This window comes from Podarcis erhardii (assembly GCF_964252035.2).
Source record: "Podarcis erhardii genome assembly, chromosome: 2".
Classification (NCBI taxonomy): domain Eukaryota; kingdom Metazoa; phylum Chordata; class Lepidosauria; order Squamata; family Lacertidae; genus Podarcis; species Podarcis erhardii.
The window spans coordinates 82,689,993-82,702,432 of record NC_138498.1 but is presented as its reverse complement, the minus strand read 5'-3'; the positions used below and the strand labels follow the sequence as shown (position 1 = coordinate 82,702,432).

General features: G+C 40.5%; 1 protein-coding gene across 3 annotated transcripts in view; it reads right to left on the bottom strand.

Annotated features, from left to right (window-relative positions):
* The window catches only part of CACNA2D3 (calcium voltage-gated channel auxiliary subunit alpha2delta 3), a 494,938-nt gene that overhangs the window by 361,909 nt on the left and 120,589 nt on the right, over positions 1–12,440 (bottom strand). For all 3 annotated transcript variants that reach the window (XM_081848836.1, XM_081848837.1, XM_081848838.1), the window contains exon 3: positions 10,453–10,569. In XM_081848836.1, coding sequence (XP_081704962.1) covers positions 10,453–10,569 — 117 coding nt within the window. The remainder of the gene's footprint in view (positions 1–10,452; positions 10,570–12,440) is intronic.

Below are 12,440 nucleotides of genomic sequence, written 5' to 3'. Positions count from 1 at the left end.
CCCACAACACAGAAAATCTCCTCCCTATTTCTTATTTCTGTGGAGTAAAAAACCTACTATGAGTCTGATCATTATGAACTACCAGGGCAAAGAAATGACTTAAGTTTTCAATCCAGCCCCAGTCATACTTTACTGTTGCTGCAACAGCAGATTGGTGTGTACATTGTTATTCCAATCCAACATTCACTAACATGGGTGTAAGTCTCACTGAACTCAGTTGGGCTTTCTTCTGACTGTCTTCTGAGTAGACATACTTAAGATTGTACAGCACTGTAAAATACTATAAACTGCAGAGGTCTGGGTTGCACTGCTGCAGGTAAACAAATCAGAATAGTATATGCAAGAGCAGGGCACCCTGTGTTGAAGGGGCAGCAAGGTTGTGCTGCTGACTGTCTCCAATATCAAGTAGTTCCCTAGCCCTGCCAGCAGCATCCATACCCTGAGCTTAGATGTCTGTAGTAGGGAACCCTATGGATGTAGCATCTGTGAAATTAGGCTAACACAGGACTGCATGGAAGCCTACACACAGAGGCTTCCATACTGCAGATGTATACACTTTATGACATTGAGGGCAGAGCCAGTGGTACAACCCTGCCTCCCTTTAAAATGAGGAGCCTCATTCATGTCCTTAACAAATAAAGGGGGCTAATGAATCTGGTTATTCTCAACACATTCCATGAAAGCAAAAAGAGATGCTAGAAGGAAAAGATTTTTACTTAGTTCATGAAATTTATACACCAACTGATTGTAAAAAACCTCAAAGCGGCTTACAAAAAGATAAAACCATAAAATCATGAGATATTTACAATATGTTAAAACATACAAGAAGTTAAAATACTAAAACAGATCAAAATTCACAGCAGCTTTTTTTAAGCATCTGGGTAGGCTTGACTAAACAAGGATGTATTTTAAAAGGTAAAGGTAAAGGTACCCCTGCCCGTATGGGCCCAGTCGTGTCCGACTCTAGGGTTGTGTGCCCATCTCACTTAAGAGGCCGGGGGCCAGTGCTGTCCGGAGACACTTCCGGGTCATGTGGCCAGCGTGACAAAGCTGCTCTGGCGAGCCGGCACCAGCACAGGACACGGAAACGCCGTTTACCTTCCCGCTAAAAGCGGTACCTATTTATCTACTTGCACTTAGGGGTGCTTTCAAACTGCTAGGTGGGCAGGAGCTGGGACCGAAAGACAGGAGCTCACCCCGCCGTGGGGATTCGAACTGCCGACCATACGATCGGCAAGTCCTAGGCACTGAGGTTTTACCCACAGCGCCACCCGCGTCCCTTAATGATGTATTTACCAGGTGCCAAAAAGAATACAATGAAGGCACCCGCTTGGTATCAATAGGCAGGGAGTTCCACCACTGCGACAGTTGCATTCACTCAGCAAGCAAGCAAACAATAACCCACAACTACAAGCAGCACAAACAGATATTAAACAGGTCAAGCAAATGTTATAGTGCAAAACACACACACTTGCTGGCTGGGAAAACAGACCAGGCAAGGACAAGAGTGGCACAAAGCCAACCCTCCCTGTTTTTCTGTGGGCTTGATCTCCTTTTTCCTTTATACCTTCTTGTGCCAAGCTCAGGTCTGAGGGACAATTCACAATATCATGTAGAGGCAATACTCTGAAGAAGGCTGAATTACTTGCACTTTTAACTTCTGACATAGCGCCCTGCCTTCTGTGTAGAGATGTATCAGACTGCGTTGCTAGTGGAAACGTATGTCTCAATAAGAATGAAATCCATGTGCTCACATGTGGATGTCACCATAAATGGGGCCAACCCAGTGCTATTTTTCTAGGAAAAGAAGTGCCAGAACTCACCATGGAATGCCTCCCTTGTTCTCTTATAATGCCAATGGTGCCCATCTGAGAGGAGCCAGAACTGAGTTCCAGTGAGTTCCATCTGAAAAAAGCCCTGGGCCCATCTATACCTGCTTTGCTTAGAAAAAGGCACTGAGAATAATGAGTAAAATCCATGATCTGGCAATCCCACTTCTGTGGAATGTCCAAATCAGCCTGAAGGGGGTTCTCAGTTCATTAGGATCACACAAACGTATCTTTATGATTGGCCAAAGCATGAACAAAAGTAATAATACAAGGAACCAGCAAAACATGTCGCTGAAATACTGAATAAAAATATCGTTGAAACCCTTTCATTTGTTGCTGGTAATTAATACAATTATAGCCATCTTATTTTATTATGTCTTTATTCTGTCAGTTGAGACTATTTATAGTGAAACTTGGTTGATTCACCATAATTTCATTCCTCCCACAGCCCATTTCAGCCCTGTGCTTAGAAAACTGTATAAATTTATTTTGTATTTTAATATCACAGCGTCTGAAGGCTAAAAAAGGTCTAGAAGTTATAAATTAAATGAAGTTGTGTGGTACTGAATAATCACTGCTAGTGGGGAGGCCAAGTCACATGATCCTCAGGATTCTGGGAGCTATTTGGAAGTCTTCAAGGCAATAGCTGTAGCCAGTTTTTGCACACTCTAGCACACACCTTCATTTCTGGGCATTGGTAATGGTGTGAAGAAGGGAGGGAGGGAGGGAGGGAGGGAGGGAGGGAGGGAGGGAGAAAAGGAACAGGCCTTTGTTAAGTAATTCTAATACTGTATGTTACATTTTTTATTGTGAAAGGTACAGAGAAAACCACATTTATATATAAAATTAAATGTCAGTTGGAAATACATTTTTTCTATGTGCTGTGTATTTTATTATACACTTTTTTATACTGTTGAAAAGGATTTCCTGTCACTTCTTCAAGGCTAGAGTGGGAAACAATATCCTTGAGATAAAAAACAAATTCCATAATCATTCAAGTTCGCGTGCTCTCTCTCTCTCTCTCTCTCTCTCTCTCTCTCTCATCTCTCGCTTTCTGTCTGTGAAAGGGGGTGATTATTTTAAAGCAGTTAGTAAACATAATACATTAAGCCTTATAAAAAAGAAATCATACAACCATACATTTTAAAAAAAATAATTAATTACTATGGGCAGTATATTTGTTTGTATATAAAAACGGGCAGATTTAAATTATGCAGCACAATGACGTTGCTGAGAGAGGCAGAAGGGTAAGAGATTGTATTGTGCTGTTAAAACACAAAGTAATTACACATAAATAAGAATTCAAAAAAGGTCAAGGCTTTGGCCCCTGAGTGAAAACATTTTATACAGCCTTTCACAAAGCTTCTAGGTAGGGAATTGATTGATTTGATTGATTTACTAAATTTCTAGGCCACTTTTCATTGACATGCATTGCAGCAAACTGGCTTACAAACAATAAATAACAATAACATAATGGAACACCACAGATACAACATCAATCATATAGAATTACAATGTGTAAAACACCATTTACAGAACAACTAAAACAAAATAAGCAAAACAGCATAATAATAATAATAATAATAATAATAATAATAATAATAATTACAACAAAAGTCATATTATAGGATTCACAAAGTACTATAGCATTCATAGTCTGTTGAACAATATTAGCAACGGTAACAAAATAGCACCCAAAAAATACACTAAGCACTGTTGAATTCATACACACACTCTCCCCATCCCCAGGAAGAGAAGTTAGCCAACAGCAGAATCATAGCTGGAAGGGATCCCAAACCTAGTCCAAACCTCTGCAATGCAGGAAACTTTTTGCTCAACATGGGGCACAAACCCATGACCCTGAGATTAGGAGTCTCATGGTCTAATGACCATCCCAACCATTCCAAGGCAAGGAAGAGGAGGGATTTAAGAGAATTAAGTGGGTAGACTCAGAGAAGAGAGGTTAGCCAAGAGCAGAATCACAGAACTGTAGAGTTAGAAGGGATCCTGAGAGCCATCTAGTCCAACCCTCTGCAGTGCAGGCATTAGGGCGATGTATTGATAATTGTCCAAAACCAGTATGAAAGTCACATCATGATAACTGGTTTCATAATAACAACCTGGAAATATATAGCTAATCACAATGTGGACAGTCGCTTCGCTCAAGATTTCTGCAGCCTCTGGCTTTGCCGGCTTGGCTTTCCCCTGCCTCCTGCAGGCAGCAGCAGACCGCTAGAGCAGGCAGCTGACGAAAGCAGCCAGTCTGCCCAGGAACTTTCCACAGAGCGCAGACGCCCTACCTGGGGACTTTCTTCTATAATATAGATGGCATGAGCTTCTTTTTTTAGAGCCTCTTATTTTAAGTGTAGGCTAGGTGCCAGGCTGGTAGATTGTTTAACCCTCCTTCCTCACTTCTCCCTCTCCCTCTCCTCCCCCCCCCTCTCTCTGCCTATGTCTCCCTTGCATCATGAGGTCTCCAATGTCTAGGGACGTTGTATGTATTAAAAAAACAAAATAAAACAGAATTCAACCTAGGACATAGATTATATTAACACTGGGTTGAATCCAGGCTTCACCTTCCACACTGTTCAAAAGGAAACCCACCCACCCCACCAGGGAGATGAGACCACCGATGGCAGCAGAGTCTGAATCCAACCCATTGCATTTGCAGCAAGGAAAAAACTTACACAACACATGTATGAACCTGATTTAATATGCATCAGACCACTGGTTCATCTAGTTCAGTTCCTGGGAACTTTTGCATGCAAAGCAGAGACAAAGCTGGTGTTCCACCTCTGAGCCACGGGCCCTTCACTAGCACACCCATTTCACTACTTGCATGACAGTAATACACTCATACCTCAGAAGTCGAACGGAATCCATTCCAGAAATCTGTTCGACTTCCAAAATGTTCAGAAACCAAGGTGCGGCTTCCGATTGGCTGCGGGAAGCTCCTGCATCCAATTGGCAGCCACGGAACCTGCGTTGGACGTTAGGGTTCCAAAGAACATTCGCAAACTGAAACAATCACTTCTGGGTTTGCAGCATCTGGGAGCCAAAACAATCGAGTTGTAAGGCGTTCGACTTCCAAGGTACAACTGTACTGGCATTATATTGACCAACCTAAACAATACCATACTAATAATGACTGCAAGCAATTTGCAAGCCTGCTGTAAAAGCACCTGTGGGCAGAAAAATATTTGTCTGCTGTCGGCGGTGTTTATGAAATGCAAATTCCAATATTCGGCTCCTTGCAAAAATGTGTCTCTACATGTGGAATTTCATGATAAAAAGCTTTAATGTCCCTGTTTTCTCTTGATAAACCCTGCTGGTTTACTGACGCGTGAATGTGCTGAAATTGAATTACTGTACAACAGCAATTACTTTTCACAGTACACCTATAATGGAAATCAATTCTGCAGCGAACACCAGATAGCCAGAAAAAGGGGCAAGAAGAAAGTAAAAACTATTAAAGGGGGGTGAATCTCCCTTTCTCCCCATTTTCCTGTAAGGCTAAGGCATCAAGGCTTCAAAAAAAAAAAAAAAAGAGAGAGAGAGAGAGAGAGAGAGAGAGAAGAATATATACTCTACTGCACTTCAGAAAGTAGGGATTTTTAGTGTTATCAATGTAAATCAAACAGCCATCTTTAAAAGCACTCTACATAAGTAAAATGAAAACTGTCACTTAAAAACATTTCATGCCACAGAAAAGGTTAAGCAAGTGTTTTTAGCAATAAGGCTGGTACTGCATTTGGCACATGACCTTTACAAAGCCTGGTCAATTTCTTGGGTGTTTTTTTGTTCTTCTTCTATGGGCCTTCTTCAAACAAATATAATGAAAGCAACATGACTCTTTCTCTTCTTCCCAGGTACATTATTGTGGCAGCAAGAATGTTCTCTTCATTTGTAAAAATATACACTCTGTAATTGACTAGATAAAGTGTGCCTGAACAAACAAAACAGTGTTTGATTTCAGGTTCCTCCAACACATGCTTGATTATTCAAACAATAATTAAGGTGTTTGCTTGTAAAGAGGCTGGCAAATCCATTCATTTATATACCACCATTCCTCCTGAAGGAACCCAAGCCAGTGTGCAACATAAAAAAAAATACAAAATGATGCATCCAAGCCAAATTTGAAGCATGCTGATGCAACACAGGCTGAATTACTTTAGCCTTCTACTCCGGATGTCTTGGACTACAACTCCTATCATCCCCAGCCAATTGTCAGAGATATTGGGAAATGTAGTCCAAAACCAGGTTGGAGAAGACTGGATTAGATAGTCATAGAAAGAACATGGAAGAGAACATTTACATTCACTTGAATTTCCAGCACCAAAGAAGAAGAATTAAAGCACAGCTGAAGGTAGTGTTTAAGAATATGCAATTGCTTAGTTTTCAGAAATCAAGATATAATCTTGCCTATGAAGAATTGACAACTGACAGAATCCAAGATTTGTTTAATAAAACAAGAAGTGTATCCTGGGAAGCCGAAGAGCAAAATGCTCAATAAGGGAGTTTGGGGATATCTTTGTGTGGTGGCTTTTGGCCAGTAATTCTCTTCAGAAATAATTGAGAGAATATTCAGAATTAAATTCATGAAATTAGGGAAGAATAAAGTAAAGCACATATGAAAATCTGACCTTCAGTTGGGCACATTTACCAATTCAAATATATTAGCCAATTGATTTGCCCAAATATTTCTTTCACAGACTGTCTATAAGTTTTGTTGGTGTTATTACATAAATATTAATGACAATTGTATTTTGTCATTAAAATATCATATTAATCAGCTATTTGGACTGCCCAATGTAGAGGATGTATAAATTGCACTTAGAATATGCCAGCTGAGGAACATTAGAATATGCCATGATACACAGTTCATAGTTGTGCATATGCCAGTCATATTTATTTGGTATTAACATGCATTTCAAATACCATTATTAAAACACTATGGAAATATTATTAAAATATTATGGAAACATTTTTTTGTCACTGGGAGTATTCAAAAATCGCCAACACTACTAATTACAATTTCCTCCAAATGTTTCAGGTATGCTTAAAAAAAAAAGGCTTTGAAATAATCCTCTTCTACTCTTATACAATAACTCTCTCAATGAAAAACATGCTGTGTTAGCACAGATGATTTTCAGCTAATTCAATTAGTTGCTAGGAGACCATTTCAGTCAATGATATCATTTGAAAATAAAAACAGTATTAATATTTAGATCTCAGAGCATCTTGCATTGTACCATGCTTGTGGCAATGGAGAGTGTCAGTGAAGAGCATATCGTTCAGTGAGGAAGGTGCCCTATTTTATTTGTTTGTTTGTTTGTTTGTTTGTTTGTTTGTTTGTTTGTTTGTATACTGCCCTTCAGCCAAAGATCAGAGGGCAGTTCACAACATAAAAATACAAAATGAGAACACAAAGTACATAATAAAACAAAAACAAACCAATAACCCCCACTCCCACAAACACATTTAAAAGGCCATAAAATGTTAATCAGTTAAAGCAGATTAACTTGATTGATTGATTAATTAATTAATTAATTAGAGGCCCTAAACCTTGGGGTCTCAAATTTCAGCAGTGCTTTGCGCACCACCAAAATCTGAAAGCTTTTGCCTCTTGCGCTCCATTCTAAATCATAGGTGTGACATCCCCTGCGGTGCCCCCGAGGCTCCATGCCCAGTGTAACCAAACCAGTTACACTCCCCTAAATACTGTCTTTATTTTAATTAAAACAGGTTTGTTCAAAAGTTACAATCCAGCTTTGTCCACTGCCATAATATCACAGAATGATCACTCCAATCTTCAATCCCTCATCACTGTCAGGCAGTTCTTGAGCTTTGTAGTCCTGAGCTGTTAACAGCTTTATAAGGTCTAAAACAGCACTTTAAATTAGACCTAAAACTAATTGGCAGCCAGTGCGGTCAGGCCAGGATCAGTCTAATGTGCACAAACCGTCTTGCCCCAATGAGCAATCTGGCCACCAAATTCTGCACCAACTGAAATTTCCAAGCCATCTTCAGAGGCAGCCCCATGTATAACACATTGCAGTAATCTAATCTAGAGGTTACCAGAGCATGGACGACAGGCACTAGCCTATCCCTATCCAGATAGGGGCAAAGCTGGGCCACCAGCCAAAGCTGATGGAAGGCGCTCCATGCCACTGAGGCCACCTGAGCTTCAAGCAACAGCAAATGATCTAAAAGTACCCCAAGCTACATACAGTTGTACCTCGGGTTAAGTACTTAATTTGTTCCGGAGGTCCGTTCTTAACCTGAAACTGTTCTTAACCTGAAGCACCACTTTAGCTAACGGGGACTCCTGCTGCTGCACAATTTCTGTTCTTATCCTGAAGCAAAGTTCTTAACCTGAGGTACTATTTCTGGGTTAGCAGAGTCTGTAACCTGAAGCATATGTAACCTGAAACGTATGTAACCTGAGGTACCACTGTACTCGTTCCTTCAGAAGGAATGTAACCCCACCAAGAGCAGGCAACTTCCCACCCATCCAGTCTAGGGAACCACCCACTAACAGTGTATCACTCTTATCAAGACTGAGCTTCATTTTGTTGGCTCTAATCTGAGGCAACAAAACTTTCCAGCACTTCCTGAGGAGCCCCGCACTGAAGGCTCCACTCCATGCAGAGCAGCTAGGAGTTGCCACTCTTTAGAGTTCTGTAAGCTGCCTCTTCCTTCTCAAATCCTCTCCTTGATTGATTTCTAATCAGAGAAACCAGTAGAGGGGACTATCTATCCATGATGCACACAAAAGCATGAAAAGATGAGGAAGCCAACAAAGAGATTTAAAGTTGGACCGGGAGTTGAAATCTAGCCACAACTGGAGCATAACTAATTCCCCAGCACTGATCTACAAAATCAGGGCAGTGTGGTAGCTACTGCTCAAAAGTGTTATCTGACCTGGAGTTTCCAACTTTTTATACTGTTCATAAAGTACTTAGATTTCCACTGGCCAATCAAAAAGCAGATAAGCACTACTGTCTGATAGAGGGTACTTAACTAACTTGTCCAACACAAGGGGAGATGAGAAATGGTGACCTTAGCTGGACTATAGTCAGGCTGCTTCATCTAAACCAGGGGTAGGCAACCTAAGGCCTGGGAGCCGGATGTGGCCAATCGCCTTCTAAATCCGGCCCGTGGACGGTCTGGAAATCAGCGTGTTTTTAAATGAGTAGAATGTGTCCTTTTATTTAAAATGCATCTCTGGGTTATTTGTGGGGCCTGCCTGGTGTTTTTACGAGAGCAGAATGTGTGCTTTTATTTAAAATGCATCTCTGGGTTATTTGTGGGGCATAGGAATTCGTTCTGAGGAATGGTCTGAGGGACGGTGGGCCAGCCCACGGCTGAAAAAGGTTGCTGACCCCTGATCTAAACACTGCAAAGGGTCACCAGAGAATGGCTTCTAAAAGCAGAGTGGTTTTTACAATTCCAGCACAGCAGGATTCAGAAAGAAGTAGATATTCTGCTCCAATTTTCTGCCAGCTTAAAATAACTGGTCCTTTGAATCTCTGCATGACAGAAATTATGTGTGCCTAAATCCACCCCAAGCTGCAATTGATCAAAATACCCCTAATCTTCTTCTTGCTCTAGAATTTTCTCTTACATAATTTAGACTGCCATTCTTACTCCTCTGCACAATCCATTCTGGTTTTGCTAGTTGCAGGGAGGGGAAATGAGCTCTGCAGGGCATAAAATCTCCATGTCCACTCAAATGAATATGTTCCTCAGCCATCCCACTGGCTTCAGAGGTCTCAGCACATTTAGCATATCTTCACACATATCACCATTTTTAAAAAGGAAACCAAAAGACTCAACAAGCTGAATCCTGCACTTTCTGCACTCTTGCTAATTTGCGGAAAACCCACAGTCCTGCTTACTGAACCAGGAAATCTTTTGTTTGCTTTTCATTCCTTTTTAAATGTGTTCTTCATATAATATGGATTTTTTTTTACTTTTACTTTTTTTTAAAAGTCCTTGCAGATTGAACTGAAAAGTCCACAGTAACTAATCCTCAGGAAAGTCCTCTTAGAAAGACAAAATAGCTATAGTAAAAAGCCATGTACCAATTATTGGCAACATGGCTTTCAAAATAATTCATGTGCTTCTGCAGTACAGGTAGATTCGGAGATCTAATTCCCGGTCTCCGACTCTCAATTGTTTTCTTTTGTAAGAAATATTGACTATGGAGTACAGCGTGTATGTGTCACAAGTATGCACCAATCACAGAGTGTAGCAATCAGGAAAGTGTGGAAGGAATTCTGGGACTGTGTCCATTTTTACTCCTCTGGTGTACACAGTTTGCTAAAAGCATGTATATGTCCTTTGACATTGACATGTTTTCTAAATAAAACACTCCCCAGAAGGAATTTGAAATGCGCAGAAGAAAGAGAAAACGTAGTATCAAATGATTAAGGTTTCTGTTTTGTTTGTATCAAAATGGATATTTAGTACTCTTTCAGATCTTCTCTTATAGAAGGCCACATATAGCGTAGTTCTCCCAAGGCCTTTCGGTCGGTCCATTTCCACAGCATCATACTGAGATGCCAGGAGTACAAGCTCATTACCCAAAACATAAAAGATAATTTTATCTGCTACCTACCCGTACAGCTTCAGACTTTTTGTGAAACATCTCCTCCATATTTTTTGCCAGCTTCTTCACAAGCTGAAGACCATCAATTTCTTCTACAGTAACATCCTTCTCATATTCTTTATATTTCTGCAGGAGAAAAAGAAGTTGCTCAGTGGAACAGCAGAACCAATCTAATGCAATTAGATACATGGTATAACTTCTCAAGCTTTGTGGAGAAATACTTATTTTGGTGTGTAACCTACAATCAAAGAATTGTATAGCTGGAAAGGATACCAAGGGTAATGAGTCCAACTCCCTGCAATGCAGGAATCTTTTGCCCAACAGGGGCTCAAACACACAACTCTGAGATTAAGAGTCTCATGCTCTACCGACTGAGCTATGAGTCAGACCTGGAGATGCTTCACACACACACACACACACACACACACACACACACATTATTGTAGGAAAAGAAATGAGTTGCTAGGTGGTTCCCAAAGATAACAAAAGCAGGCTATTTCACCCATGCTTTTATATTCAGAGTTACCTATGCACTGTGATTTGCCCTACCTATGGGTCCATTGGCCATGCTTAAGCTTTGATTCAGGGCTAATCCAAAGGTTATGCCCCGTAATGTACAGCACCGCCACCAAAGAGTCCATAATGTACAGTAGCAATTGGTGATGCATGGTTGTCAAATGTAAAGTGCATCCATGCAGCCCTGATCCCACCCTCCACCACTCTGCTCCAACCCAGACCCATCCAGGTAAGCTGTTGAAATGTGTGGCACTGCCCCACAACACCAGCTGCTACTGGCTGACCCCTTCCAAGCCTCTCTCATGGGGGTGGGAGGGGGAACATGGAGAAAATGCCACATCACTTTTGTTTCCCTCTTATTCACAGTTTTAAGTGTTGTAACTTGATTGACATTGGTACAAATTGCAATACTATGTGTTCTAAAGATACTTGGATTTGCACTTTCCTTCCAGGCTCTTTGAGACATTTTACCCCTTTTTAATGCATCAAAACATGAGGTAGTAAGAAGAAAGCATTCTAACGCACTTTTTAAGTAGGTTCTGCTGGCAAACCTGCCTATATGAACCATAATAACCAAATTAACAGCATAAGCCAATGCATATTTACTCAGAAGCAAATGCTATTATGTTCAGTGTGTCTGTTTTTTACGCACAGGAAACTGTATACAGGATTGCACAGGTTATTTTACAAGGGGAAAAAAGAACTATATTGGATTACTTTAATGAGGGTGCTTTTCCTTCCACCTGCCCATTTTCTTTACAAACAGAACATGCCAGGGTTTGCACAATTTCTCCCTCAATTTGTGAGCAATTTGTCATCATCAACAAGTAAGAAAGTATGCTTTTTTCTCATCCCTTTGATCATATTGTCTAAGATCAATAGCTACTTCCTTCCCATTTTGATTAGAGAAAATCAGAAGATGACAGTGAACAGAAGAAACAGGCAGATTACAAGTCAAAACCATCAATATTCAGTTATTGAAATCAAAGTTAAATTTGCTTTTCTTATTTTATCCCTACCCAAGTCCTCAAGGATTTAAATACTCTCTGGAATTGAAGGTTTCACTTTTCACAGGATTCCAAGACCCGTGTGCGTGTTTATAGAAAACACTCAGTGAGGGAGATGGGAGTGCTGAATATATGAAACAGCTGAGTAACTGCAGACATTTCAGGCAAACTGGTTGCATTAAAGGTTTAATGTTTCCCTCAAGGATCATGGTTGGGTTTTCTTAAAATCAATATCTAAAACAACTGCCTTAAAAAAACAACTTTACTCATTATACTGACAGGTTAAGAAGCAGAGAAGCAATTCCCCATCATGTTTATTTCTGATAAGAACATATTTGATTCTGATAAAGGATCTCTCCTTAGCAGCTGAGCTTAGTCTTCCTTAAAGTTTGCTAACACTCTGTACCTCTGTACCTTGAGAAACTGTTTTCAGATCTAAGACCTATACGCCCATATCAGGAAGCAAAAGCAGAA